Raw genomic sequence first — 14728 nt, forward strand, 5'->3', positions numbered from 1 at the left:
CACGTATCACAAATGATACACAATTGCAGAAAATGTCTTGTCGTAGTGGGAGGGTTGTTAAGCAACCTTAAAAGATTCATGTTTTGGGAGAGTTTTTTGAACTCGATCCCTGAAGGACATGAACTTGATCTCCGGATATATGACGAAGCACTCCAAGATGAATATGCAGCATCTTGGCAAAGAGTAATGAATAATAGAATTAGAATATATGTATTCTAATAAAATCTGGAAGCTTGTAGAACCACCAAGTGGTGTAAAAGCCTTTGGGTGTAAAAGGTCTATAATAGGAAAAGAGGGATAGACAGGAAGGTAGAAACCTTCAAAGCAAGACTTGATGAAAAAGGAAACTTTTTTCACTGGTAGCCATGCTTAATTCTATCCGGATTCTTTTATCTATTTGGCAAGTGGATGTCAAGACAACATTCCTTAATGGAAGTCTTGAAGAAAGCATCCATATAAAGCAACCAGAAGGGTTCATTGCAAAGGGCTAAGAGCATCTTGTGTAAAGCTCAATCAGTCTATGGACTGAGGCAAAGCTTCAAGGTCTTGGAACATCCGGTTTATCAAAGTAATTCAGACCTATGGATTTATTTAGTAACCGGATAAGTCTTGTGTATACAAAAGGTGTGATGGAAGCGTGGTGGTATTTCTTGTACTATACGTAGATAACATTTTTGGTAGTTGGAAACAATATCAAAATGTTGTCAGAAGTAAGGGTATGGTTGTCCAAATAATTCGATATAAATGACTTGGGAGAATGAATATATTCTTGAGATCAAAGTAATAAGGGATCGCAAGAAAAGAATATTTTACTTATCCCAAGCTTCATACAACGGAAAAATCCTTGCTCGTTTTAAAGCATGCAAAACTCCAAGAAAGGTTTCTTACCTTTTCAGGATGGAGTAACTTTATCTAAAGATATGTCTCTGTAGACATCAAAGGAGATAAAGGAAATAAAGGCAGTTCTTTATGCTTCGGCTGTCGGAAGCCTAATGAATACTATGCACGAGATAAGAAATCTGTTTTGCCAAGGGTATAGTTGGCAGATATCAAAGTAACTCTGGACAAGGACAGTGGACTGCAGTAAAGCATATATTGAAGTACCTTAGAGGCACTAGAGATTATATGCTAGCTTACAAGGCAATTAATTTGGTCCTTGTGAGTTGCATGGATTTTGACTTCCAATCGGATAGGGACAATAATAAGTCAACCTCGGGGTTTTGTGTTTACTTTAGGAGCTAAAGTCATAACTATGGAAGAGTGATAAGCATAGGTGTTTTTCTGGACTCCACCATAGAAGCTTAGTATATGGCAAGCCTCTGAGGTAGCTATAAAAGCTGAATGACTCAATAACCTCAAGATAGACTTAGATATGATTTCTGGTTTGTCCAAAGATTATTACAATTTATTGTAATAATATTGGTGCAGTAGCAAACTTGAAGAACCCATAAGTCTATAAAGGCAAGTAAACACAATAGAGCGCAAGTACCACCCAATATGAGAAATCGTATAAATGAGGAGAAGTTGTTGCTGCCTAGAATGCATCAGATGATGACCTATAGATCTTTTCACTAAGGTCCTTAAGGCGAGAGCTTTTGATGGACATGTTGAAGGGTTGAGAATCAGATGTATGACAGCAGATATGGCAGCTTAGTCTTTTAGTATAAGTGGGAGATTGTTAGAGTGTATACTAAAAGCCTAGCTTTTGGTATAAACATTTATCTAGAAATAAGAATCACATTGGTCAAATGTCTACATTTATGATAAATGTAGTTGTTCAATTAATTTATATTGTAGATAACATGGTGTGTGGTGTCATACACAAAGGATCATGTTATCAGTACCTTATAAACAGGAGCTCACGACCATAATGGAAAGGAACAAACCATTGGAAGGTCGTAGTGTAATTAGGTATTAGTTTATCTTAACTATATAATTACACTAGTACACTTAGAGTGTATTGAGTAGGACCATTAGAGGTCGTTTCTTTTATACTGACTTTATAAAGAAACAAAGACCTCAGTTATTATGGAAGTGTGTGCTCTTAATTCTAATATAATAACAAGCACATATATTTGATATTTATTTCTTTAATTTATCAATGGGTGAGATTTAGTTCGATGAATCAATAAGCCCGATAAGTTGGGAAATGATATCATTTATAGTGTGTGTTGTTGATTATAAAAGGAAACTGTGTCCTAGTGATCTAGGTTGAGAATGTCCCCAAGAGGAGCTCATAAGGATTGTCATGTTAAACCCTGCAGGTGGACTTAGTCCGACATGACGATGAAGCTGAGTGGTACTACTCTTGGAGCTAGATATTAATTAAGTGAGTTGTCAGTAACTTACTTAATTAGTGGACATTTGTTATCTTAAACACAGGGAGACTAACACACTCATAATAAGAAGGAGCCCAAAATGTAATTTGGGATTGGTGCGGTAGTTCAATAATTGTTCTTTAGTGGAATGAATTATTATTGATGAAATTAAGTTGTGTGTTCGGGGCGAACACGGGATGCTTAATTTCATCGGGAGACCAAAACCAATTCCTCCTCTCGGTCCCTATCGTAGCATCTTATTTATAGAGTACTATACCCACCTATACCCACTTTCTATACCCACCCAATAGGGGTCGGCCAAGCCCTAAACCAAGCTAGGGCCGGCCTAGGTATAAATTGGGGTGGCCGGCCCTAGCTTGAACCCAAGCTAGTGGGGGCCGACCAAATTAAATTAAAAAAGAATTTTTATTTTTATTTTTATTATGTGGAAGAAATAATTTATTAAAGAGAATTAAAATTAAAATATCTCTCTTGTAAAAGATTTACAAAAGATTAAAGAAAGAGATTAGATCTCTTTCCTTATTTGTAGATTGGTGAGATATTTTATTTTCTCTTTAAAATTATCCACATGTTGATAAAATTAAAATTATAGAAATTTTTTTTTATCAACCATGAAGAGATTTTTAAAGAGAAATTTTATTTTTAAAATTTCTAGAAACAAATTAGGAAGTTTTAATTGTTGATTAAAACTTGTCTAATTTATTTCTTTTGATGTGGCCGACCATTAGAGATTAATTGGGGAAATTTTATTTTATTTTTCTCAATTAAATCATGTCAAGGGAATTAAGGAAATTTTATTGTAATTAAATTTCCTAATTTACCTAGGCCAAGGAATATAAAAGAAGGGGTGAGGGTGCCTTCATGGGTGACAACCTCTATTATTTCTCTCCCTCTTTTATTCCTTGGAGTGGCCGGCCATCCTCTTCCTCTCTCCCTCTTTGTGGTGGCCGAAACTCTCAAAGGCTTGGAGCTCTTGTGGCGGCCAGATACTACTTGGAGAAGAAGAAGAAGAAGAAGAAGGAGAGAAAGCTAGCATCTCTTGGAGATTGGTTGGTGTTCTTCATCCTTGGTAAAGCTTTTTGTGGCCGAACCTAGCTAGGAGGAGAAGAAGGTGGTTGGTGGTTTCTCATCTCGGAAGATCGTTGCCCACACAACGTCCGAGGTTAGAAGAGGAATACGGTAGAAGATCAAGAGGTCTTTCTAGAAGGTATAACTAGTAGTTTTTCCTTTTCCGCATCATACTAGTTATTTATGGAAATAATACCAAATACAAGAGGCTTACGTTCTAGTATTTCGAATATGTTTTTCGAAGTTGTGTTCTTTTGTTTTATTTTTTCCTTGTGATTTGATTGTTCTTTTCGGATTTGATTGTTCTTTTCGGTTAACCTAAAGTTATTTTAGGAAATTAAATATTAGATTTCTATAAAAGGTTTTGTCTAGTCGGTGGTGGTTGCTCCCATATCCAAGAAGGTCATGTGTCTCGCCACGTCAGTACTGGGAACCAATTATGGAAATTAATATTTAATGGAATTAATAACTTAAGGCGATTTGGGTCGAACGTGTTAAGTTCCGCAGGAGACCCAAGTCAAAACCTAAAAGAACAAATAAATTAAGTTTTGGATCAAACGTGTTAAGTTCCACAGGCGATCCAAAATTTAATTTAAAAGAACACATGGTAGCTAGAAAAAGGTTCAGACCTTTGTACAAAATTTTTATACAACGGAACCTCTAGGTTTTCCGAGTAGCAACCAACATTAGGCCAATACACCAAATGTTTAATACATCTCAAAATGAAATCAGACATCTATTTTTTTTTACTATATAAAGATAGATGAGCTTTTTTATAAGTTCTTAAGAAATCAGGAACACTGTCCTAATATGCTAGATAGCATAACTTACCAACAAACCAGATGTACATTAAAATAGAAAATGGGGAACAAAATTACACTACGTAAGTGTAAAAAAAATGAAATAAACAATGAGAAACAAATAAGCAGATTTTTTAAAATGGAAAACAAATATCCTTAGTCTGACCTCTAATGTACTTAAACTGATTAATCCAAAAGGTTCAGACTATGGAATAGATTTGCAATAAGGGTTAGCATAAACCAAAGTCCAAATTCTAAATTCAAGAGGGTGGAAGATAAACTGCATCATTAGAAATCTGTGTCTATGCTCCAGCACATGCTGTCAATATACAATGCAAAAGGCGTTTCCATGCTTACAGTAGTCGTTTCCATGCTCCAGTAGCCATTTCAATCACAGCTTACAGTAGTCGTTTCAATCACAGCTTTTGAAGATGTGAAAACATAATAAACTCTCACAAGCACTATGCCACCTTGCACATATTAAACTCTCTCACAAGCACTAAATAACCATGATATTACACTAACAATTATCTCAACAAATAAAATAACTCAATTACATCTACTAAATCCAACTAAAATACATGGTATCAATTAACAACCACAGCCTCCAAATTGTGACTGCGACTGATACGAGTGTGCATTGGTTGCTCTTAAATTAACATGCATCGACCATGTCATCCTGCTTTTCTGAAGAAAGGTTTTCCACCCCGGGCAAGACAGTTGCAATCTTCCAAAAGAGAGCCTGAAAAAGTATGCATTCTGAAACAGTATGCATTAGAAGTATGCATTCTATACCAAATTCTTTAGAAGTATGCATTAAATACAAAAAAATGCACTAAACCAATTAAACATACAAATAAAGGAACTAGATGAATACTAACCATAGATAATTACATCCTAGCGCATGTTACTAGAATCTGTAACAATAAAGATAATTTATTAATCTCATTTTCTCAATAAACAACAAACCACTATAATTTAACAAATTAAAAATTTGATAGTACCCGCAATAGATCCCAAATCAAGTTCATATGTGTCGTCAAGACTGATATGATTATTATCTTCAATTGATCTGATAATTTACACATTGTCATATACAAAATATAATAAAAATTAACAAATATAATAAAAATGGAAAAATGAATCGACACAAACCCTTGTTGCAAATTGGGACAGTTACGCTTGTCATGTGATACTCCTCGTTGTCCGCATCCACGACAAAGTCTAGAATTTGTTGTAGATTTCTCCTTTGATGATTTTAATCTCTTCCCACATCCCTTAGTTCTTACTACAGAAGGATCAATAATACCAAGGCTCTCATCAATAGATTTTTTTTTTGACTTCTATCACTGCATGTTGTACTAATAGACGTCTCTTGAATTTTATTGTAGATACAATCGAATTGTTCATCCAAGAAGGTTGTCCTTTCATTACTCAAAGATGCATCATCAACTAACACGGGAGCTTTATAGGACAACCTCGAATGTCTTGACATCAAATACCTTTCTGAATCTGGATCATCAATGGCATTTTGCTCCCCTAAAGTATATATTGCTCTAACTTTTACATTTCGTGTCCATCGTTTGAGTATATACGTATCAGGCAAATGAAGCATTTGATTGATATGAAAAAAAAGCTAAAATATGTCTACATGGAATGCCCTCAAACTCAAATTTTGAGCAGCTATACGATATGTAATCCCTCTGTTTATCATGCGTGAGCACTCTTGATTTTGAGGAAGAAGAACTTTAAAATTTCATCACGTGGTAAACCACTGAGGCAACTCCTGTAAATGTCTGTTGCACATAATAACTATGACTCTCGGTGATTTTACTTTGAAACTCCAGCCATTTCTTTTTGGTGTACAGCTTAACCATTTGAGTTTCCATTGGCTAGATTGTATTAACCCTGGGTTGCTCATTCATATCAATATGCTTTGCAACTAACTCATTGTGTCTTTGATGTCTCAATGCTCTATTAAAACGTGTGATAAAATCCATTAATGAGTTCTTATTTGAGACATATTTCTTGAAAAATGCATGTGAGCCTTCAGATCTTTGGCTACTTGACATTCCTGCAGAAAATACATGACTAAAATATGTCGACACCCATCTGTGTCTCAATTCATATATCAAGGACAACAAATCATTTTTCTCTAAGTTAGCATCCTTGATAGTCTCTTCTCATGACTTCTCAAAATCATCAGGTGTTCTAGAATTTACAATGACGTTCTTTAAGCTGTGATAGTGGTTTCGAAAAGTCAAAGGGTCCAATTTATCTGTGAATTTATTCAATATGTGCCACAAACAATATCGATGCACTATTTGAGGGAAAACTTGTGCAATTGCTTTTGTCATAACAGGATCCTGATCAGTGATGATAATGCTTCGTGCTCCTTTAGGCATGACTTCTCAGAACTTTGTAAGCAACCAAACAAAAGACTCAGTTTTCTCATCACTAAGAAACTCGCAACCAAAAAGAATTGTCTGATGATGATGATTAACCCCTACAAATGGTGTCAAAATCAAGTCATATTTGTTGGTATTATATGTCGTATCAAATATAACTAAATCACCAAATACACTGTATGCCTTCCTTGATACATGATCAGCCCAAAAATACCTACTAAATCTGTTATCTGAATCAGTCTCATAATCAAAGGAAAAAGCTGAATTTTTCTCTTGTTCAGATGTAAAAAACTCTATCAGTGTTTCAGCATCAATAACCTTTTATTCATCTCTTAAAATTTTCTCAAAATTTCTAATATCTCTTTCTGTGCAAGCGACTCCCTCAGGCCCTCCATACTTTATCTCCAATATTCGCATTTATTGACGAGTTGGTACATCGGCCTCTGAAAACTGTTTTGTCAATGTTTCCTTTACTGCTGAAATATTACGATGTGAGCGTAGCAAATGCACATTTGATGGAGTCGAGAGTGGATGATTATGGGTTTCTATGAAGTTACTGACAACTCAATTAAGTCCGGCATGTTTCTTGACAAATGCAATATTCGACTTACAACCCGTTCTAACAGCGCCACATGCTCTTTCCCTTGATACATGATCAACTTTTGTATGTTTACTCCACCGCATTAGATCTGTATACCCCTCTTTAAAGCAAACAATTTGTTTCCACGTCACTTTATTTGTTATCTTATTTTTTTTGCTTGTATTTATCCTTGAACTAAATCCAGCTTCTCGTGCATATTGATTATAGAACGAATATGCCTCCTCTAGTGATGAGAATTCTATTTCAATTTTTGGCTTTCTATCATCTGCAACTTGGGAAATAAATTCTTGATCATCAATTGTATTTTTTTTCCATTTCTGAAGCTCCTCGCATTACATTTGACAATATATAAGCAGATAAATAAAAAAAATATAAGTTATTTTTTATAAAGTCAAAATTGCAAATAATTTAATAGAGAAAACGACTAAATTGAATAAGAAGAAATAAATAACCCCTAAAAAACTAGATAAGTCCCTAAAGATGTCCTCTTAGTTAAACACAACGCTCTCGTTTTTCAACTATTTTATTATTTTTATTATTATATTTCTGCTATTTTGTTCATTTAAGATTTGGGATAGGGATTGCAAAACTAAACTAGTTGGTTTAATGAGAACTGCCTAAGGGTGGGTAAACTAATTGTTGAACTCCCAAGGCATGAGCAATTTATCTATCTCTGTTGCATTGCAAAGCTAAACTAGTTAGTCATTCTAAAGCAGTGGAAATATCTACACTACTATGTTGCTTGGGTTCTTTCTCCGCGCACGACGCATGTTTTTTCAACTATTTTGTTTTTTGATATTGTACATTACAAAAGACATAAATAATCAGATATTGTAGTGTACCGTCGAGGAGAACAAATGAAGGGGCGTGAGGTGCGGAAAAACCCTAGCTTCAGCTTGCCGATCAGAAACCCCCCAGCTGTTCCGCAACGAAGGAGGAAGGCGCCTGTGGGGTTATCCTCTTCGGCGGGTGCGTCCCGACGAAGGAGGAAGGGGTGGAAACCCTAGCTTCGGGCAGCGACGACGAAGAATCGCGAGGGGCACGACGAGGGAAGGCGCCTGTGGATTTTTCGACGAAGGCGGAAGGAGGACTCTTTGACGGGTGTGTCGCAACGAAGGAGGAAGGAGGAAGGAGAAAGGAGGAAGCGGGTGCGTCGCGAGGAAGGAGGAAGCGGAAAAAAAAGTTGACGAAGGAGAAATTAGGGCTGGGTAAAAAACTGACGTGGAAAGAAATTAAAAAATTACTGCGGGAAAAAAAAAGTTGACGCGGACCTGCCACGAGGGCAGGTCCGCAGCAGTATGCAAGAATAGTTTCACAGCGGAACGATTATATATATATATATATATATATATATATATTCAAATTTATTTATTTAGTTAAACTAATTATTCAAATTTATATTCAACAAAAGTAAATAAACTCTGGGTCAATCATTCGGTTCTTTTACAATCTACCAATGAGCCAATCCAAATTACGACTTTTAACAGTTGTAATCATTAATAAGTCATAGGGAGGCGTGAATGTATAAGGTAGCTGAAAGCTATAGAGTATTATGTACATGAAGGCTTGTTCTTTCAGCACTACTGTAACCATCTTTCTCAAATAAATGACTTCTTTCCGAGTGAAACCTTTCCGAGAAGAAGCTTCTCAGCGAGTTAAAACTCCTGAGGACCTCAACATTGACAGTGAAGGTTCCTCGCACTGGCCGATGGTCGGAGAGTTTGGACTCGCACCGATCATATCGTTCTTGCTTTATTCCTTCACCATGCCAGAGAATTCTATCACACCTATACAACACCAAAGTTAATGTTACGAAATAACATAATTATGTCATCGCCGTATATAGACTGACCATGCCGGAGCTCGTCTTTTCTCGCCTTTTTGGCCTTGAATGAATCCGTGGTAGTTATCGGAGTTTGGGTAGTATTTATACGTAGGGAAAAATGCTATGCCACCTTCTTGCCAATCTTCAAACGCCCTTCCTTTGGAGACCTCTGCTCTGAGCTGCAAGCATTTGTTTGAAGGTAAAAAGAAAGAAAAATTAGACTTTACTTCAGTGATAACAGAGTAGCAACAATTTCAACCAAGAGTGAGTTACCTAATTAATACCTCATCTTTCTGGAGCAACGTGTTCCACTGTTCATCCTCTACCAAGGATCTCGTCGTGGCCTCAGGCAAAGAAATTCTATAATTCAAATCACCAAACAAGACCACTCGTCTGCAGGCATTCAATACCACAAGAACCAAATTATTGGTTTAGTCGATTTGCAAGTATATATGAAAGAGCTCGAACAAGATGATCAATTTGCTGCCTAGATTAGGGGATCCTAGTTGTGTTTTTATTTCAAAAAGTAATAAAAAAAACTATTTTTCTGAGGGAACTTCACTTCAAATTGCATGATGATGGATGGTTTAAACTTACTCATGATCTAATATCTTTTGTGGCAAATCAAGGGAGGGACCTCGAGGGAAGCTGGTCCTTGAGAGAATCTGCACGGCGTCTGAGTTCCTGTTCATCTTGTCTCCTTCCTTTCCCCCTGAAGCCAGATGACAACACACGAAGCAGAAGCTCGTCTCATGCAAGAAAAACCTCACTGAGATAGCGCCCTGCGTGCGAAAATTGTTGTGTCATGATCTGTCTAAATGAGGAGGCTGAAAGACATGGAATACCTTGTTTCCAAGGCATCCCAAGATGCCACAGCCAATGCAAGAGACCCCTGGGTGGCGAAGGTAGCACTGCAGCTCACGGCGCACCCACACTGACACCAGAACGCCCACCATCTGCTTACTTATAATGCAGCGAAAATCCCTGACAAATCCGCACTTGGAGCTGCCTTCCTTGACCGGGTGCACCTTTTGCCTCTCCCCTGCTTTCCCTTCTCTTCCTCCTTCAAGGCCACATGAAGACCTGTTCAACGTCCTCCTTATCAGCGAGTTCCACTGTACAAGGATCCTCCTCTTCTCCTTGCCCAGCACATTCTTCGCGCTGAGTGGCACGACTTCTTGAAATCTGCAACCAAATTTTAATCAACTTGTTCAGTTAGGATTGCAGTCAGATGAGGAGATATTGACTAAATCAATTCGATTATCACCCCAACACGTAGATATCATAGTAGTTGTTTATGTCCAGCCAATCCTCCAAGTTCACATCCTCTGTAGGCAGAATTCCGCCAACATTCCAAGTGCTAACAAATAGTCTAGAACAACAAGTACTACTGGCATCATCAGAGTGGTCCAAGAAAAATGATTTATACAGAGTTTCTGATCATTTACTTGTATCTCCTGGTGTCTTTTTGAGCACCATATAGCTGCTTTGGGATCACCAGTTGGTCGAAATCGATGAACTCGAACGGTGTCTGGGAGCATGGGATGTCTGTAACAAATGAGTTACCACCGACAGGCCGCCTCAGCAGCTTGTTTGCCACCAATCTAGGCCACATAATCTGCTCATGAGGGCATATATATTGAACCTTTTTGATTGGTTTCGCAACCAAATTGCAGTGGGGAAGAGAGTTGAGTGCCTACCTCTCCTTGGTTTTCTTTCTCTGGCATGATTTGGTGTTTGCAGAAATGACGGAGGCTTGGAGATAAAGCCTACGGCTGTGATCCAGGAGAAAGAAGCTTCAAACTGATGAAAATGGCAATTTAAATAGATAAAACAGAAAGAAAGTCTTCTGAATTATTGAATACTACATGTACACATACATTGCACGCTGATACGGTGCATGATTGTGGGGTCAGTAAGATGATGTGGTTAGGAGTCAAGATCATAAGATGGTCAGAAGTCAAGCTTATGTGGAGGTCAGAAGTCCAGCCTCCGTGGTTGGTCAGAAGTCAAGCTTACGTGGGAGGTCAGAAGTCCAGCCTCCGTGGCTGGTTAGAAGTTAAGCTTACGTGGAGGTTAGAAGTCAAACTTACGTGGCCAGGGTCAAAGTCTCAGCTGACGGGGCGGTCAAAGGAGAGGATCACAAGTCGAACAAAAACCAGCCTCGATAGCAATCAAGAACGGGGCCCACAGGTCAGGCACAGCTGAGGACTGAGCCCCACAAACCACGCAAAGGCTAGGCAAAGAAGGCCTCTGAAGTAGGTCGGGATACAGACCTGTCGTACAGGTCGGGACGTACCAGCCATGAAGTAGGTCGGGATACAGACCTGGCATATAGGTCGGGACGTACAACCCATAGATAATAGTACTAGACGGATGCAAGTCGGGAAACAGACCGGGCTTACAAGTCTGGATGTACAAGTCGTGGATAACAGCGAATAGAAGCAGGCCAGGATACAGACTTGGCGTACAGGTCGGAACATACAAACCATGGATAACAGTAGACGGATGCAGGTCGGGAAACAGACCGGGCTTCCAGGTCAGGATGTACAATCCATGGATAGCAGTAGACGGATGCAGGTCGGGAAACAAACCTAGCTTCCAGGTCGGGATGTACAAGCCATGGATAATAGTAGACGGATGCAGGTCGGGAAACAGACCGGGCGTACATGTCTAGACGTACAAGCCGTGGATAACAGCGAATAGAAGCAGGCCAGGACACAGACTTAGCGTACAGGTCGGAACGTAAAAACCATGGATAACAGTAGACGGATGCAGGTCGGGAAATAAATCGGGCTTCTAGGTCGGGATGTACAATCCATGGATAACAATAGACGGATGCAGGTCGGGAAACAGACCGGGCTTCCAGGTCAGGATGTACAATCCATGGATAGTAATAGACGGATGCAGGTCGGGAAACGAAACAGACCGGGCATACAAGTCGGGACGTACAATCCATGGATAACAGTAGACGGATGCAGGTCGGGAAATAGACATGGCGTACAGGTCTGGACATACAAGCCATGGATAACAGTAGACAGGTGTAGGTCGGGAAATAGACCGGACGTACAGGTCGGGACGTACAAGCCATAGATAACAGTAGACAGATGCAGGTCGAGAAACAGACCTGGTGTACAGATCGGAACGTACATGCCCTGGATAACAGCGGACATAAGCAGGTCGGGGAACAAACCGGTCGTGCAGGTCATAACGTACAATCCATGGATAACAGTAAACAGATGCAGGTCGGGATACAGACGGGTCGTACAGGTCGGAACATACAGGCCAAGGATAACAGCGGACAGAAGCAGGTCAGGATACAGACCGGTCGTGTAGGTCGAAACGTATAAGCTATGGATAGCAGCGGATCGAAGTAGGTCGGGAAACAGACCTAGCGTCCAGGCACTACAGGACAAACAAGCCAGAGAATCGTAACGGCTCGTCAAAGAATGTCAGAGAATAATCAGTGTGTCAGGGAATATGCTAACAGTCGGAGCTCATTCTCCCTTTGGTTCTGTCGTCAGTCTATCAGGAGAAGCCACGTGTCATTCACCACCAGATAAAGTCTGACAGTCGACATTCTCTGACACCCGCCAGGTCCCAGAAACATTCGTTACAGTATAAAAATGGATGCTTTGTCCCTTATGCAAGTACGCTCATTCGTCATTTCTCACTAGTCTTTACTTTTCGTCATTTCTCTGTGCTTTCTGGGGAAAAAGTACCTGACTTGAGCGTCGGAGGGCCTGACCCGGGGACTTTTCCCCTGGTTTATTGTCTTTAACGACTCGTGGGCTCGTCTGAGTGTGTGCAGAGCCGCAGTGTTATCGTCTCGGTCATCTTCCTTCGTCGGCCGCTCGTGCGAGCCTTTCCGGGGGGTGCCAGGTAGATTCGACGCTGCAGCGACTTTCCGTCAACTTCCAGTACACTAAACCCCGCCTCCATCCGACTCAGCTTCCGGACAGAATCACACGCCAATATGCATGCAAACTGATGAGAATCATTTCAGGGAGAAATGAGTCTCCTAAGGAGAGACAAAGGAGGAACCGGGGACCATGTTCATGGTCTCATTCAAGGATGTTGCTCAGCTGCTGTCTTCATGTGGAAAGAACTTTGTTTAAGCTGATCAGATAGTCTTACAGCATAGGGTGGGAGACGACTAGCTCGAATCCTGCAACTTGCTCTTAAATAATCTCTTCAACTTGGGCAAATTTCAAATTAAAAAAAAACTTAAAATTAATAATCGGTGTATCACCTTTGACTAAACGATAGTGAGGTTGTGGTGATGCCAAGTTGTGAGAAGGCGCAACCATGCCTATGCAATCAGAAGCATTGGCCAAGGAGAAGAGAACAGAAGCATTTCATATGTGAATGTATTGAATCTTGTGGATTTAAATCAAGAAGCAGCATATTCCCCCACAACATATCACTTGATGATATCAGGCGAAGATTAACGAAACATGTTGGCCGGTAGAACACCAATTGTCTAGATACATATAATGTTTGAAGAAATTCAGAAGGGTAGATGTCGGTCTATATAAAACACTGTTAAAAAAATATTTCCTACGATCTAGCCGATAAAACTACTGATCTCACACATCCAATAGACCAAATCAATCAGTTATGGTTGAAATATTGCTCAATTGCTTTTATGATTCAAACCGAGGACAAGAGATAAAGATAGATTCACTAGTTAAGTGTCTAGTTGCAAGTGATGATGCAGGAGAAAGAACACTGCGTGAGCTGAGAACTAAGGTTTCCTTTATTTTAACGACTGTCCTTAGTTTGTTCTCGTCTTATCTGTGTGTCTTAAGTGAAATTTGCAGTCGATGCAGCAGGTAAAGAATAATACTAGGGTTGACCTCGAGGTGGTGATATTGTAATGACAATGAACTTCAGCTCGAAGCCTATATGACAATTAGATTAAAGGTTCTATTTGCGTTCGTCAACTTGGAACTTTGTGAGGCAGCATCTCTGACTGTTAAACTGAGTTGCAGAGCCGACAAGCAAATTAGCTACCAATGTTGGAACACTAGAAAATGAAAAGTTGATTAAAAATAAAGCTTCTATCTCTTCATTTACTACAATTAAAGTTGTTTGAATTAAAATTTCTAAAACTGTAAATTCAAGCTACTTCGAGCAGTTTAAATAAATAAAAATAAAAAAAATGAAACATCATTTTAAATATTTTTTAAAATAGAATATTTTTAAAATGATAATATAAATAAGGGACGCATTTTAATTTTGCCTAACTTGGGACATCTATAGTGGAAGGTTTATAACATATAATTTATGCTATAAATCTTTTAATATAAACCCCTCCCCCACTATATAGATAGGGTTTATAGTTTTTTTTTATAAATCTGTATCAAAATCTTGGGACCAGATTTATAAAAAAAAAATAGTGAGGAGAGGATAAAGAGAGAATTTTTTTAAAAAATAAAATTTTTAAAAAAGAGAGATTTTATGATAATAAAAAATGATTTTTAAAAGAAGTAAGATTTTTAATTTTTGGCATGTCATGATGTATAAATTTTTTTAAAAAAGTTTACAACTATTGATGTCATATTTCTCACGACGGGCTAAATTTATCAAACCCAGCCCAATGAGAATGGCGCGCCAGTTTGCCAACGGCTAATAAGATTGAGCAGTCAGCCTCAGCCATGCTATCCCTCGATAACTGTGAGGCG

General features: G+C 38.8%; 1 protein-coding gene and 1 long non-coding RNA gene across 3 annotated transcripts; both read right to left on the reverse strand.

Annotated features, from left to right (window-relative positions):
• Positions 1–4702: 4702 nt before the first annotated feature.
• On the reverse strand, positions 4703–8415 carry LOC122024672. Of its 2 annotated transcripts, XR_006123495.1 has the most exons (4): positions 5363–8415; positions 5212–5279; positions 5089–5124; positions 4703–4966 (listed from the first exon to the last, which is right to left on the reverse strand). It is a non-coding gene; the product is annotated as an uncharacterized LOC122024672 (long non-coding RNA). The 2 variants fall into 2 exon arrangements; XR_006123494.1 differs by having other exon boundaries at positions 5212–8415.
• A 322-nt stretch (positions 8416–8737) lies between these two features.
• On the reverse strand, positions 8738–10768 carry LOC122025341 (type IV inositol polyphosphate 5-phosphatase 9-like). The gene is made up of 8 exons (XM_042584140.1): positions 10742–10768; positions 10490–10659; positions 10309–10413; positions 9887–10226; positions 9639–9823; positions 9326–9434; positions 9069–9220; positions 8738–9003 (listed from the first exon to the last, which is right to left on the reverse strand). The coding sequence occupies exons 1-8, from the start codon at positions 10766–10768 to the stop codon at positions 8757–8759; spliced, it is 1335 nt and encodes a 444-aa protein (XP_042440074.1). The 3' UTR covers positions 8738–8756.
• Between the last annotated feature and the right edge of the window lie 3960 nt (positions 10769–14728).

Source organism: Zingiber officinale, chromosome 9B, assembly GCF_018446385.1.
Source record: "Zingiber officinale cultivar Zhangliang chromosome 9B, Zo_v1.1, whole genome shotgun sequence".
NCBI classification, from domain to species: domain Eukaryota; kingdom Viridiplantae; phylum Streptophyta; class Magnoliopsida; order Zingiberales; family Zingiberaceae; genus Zingiber; species Zingiber officinale.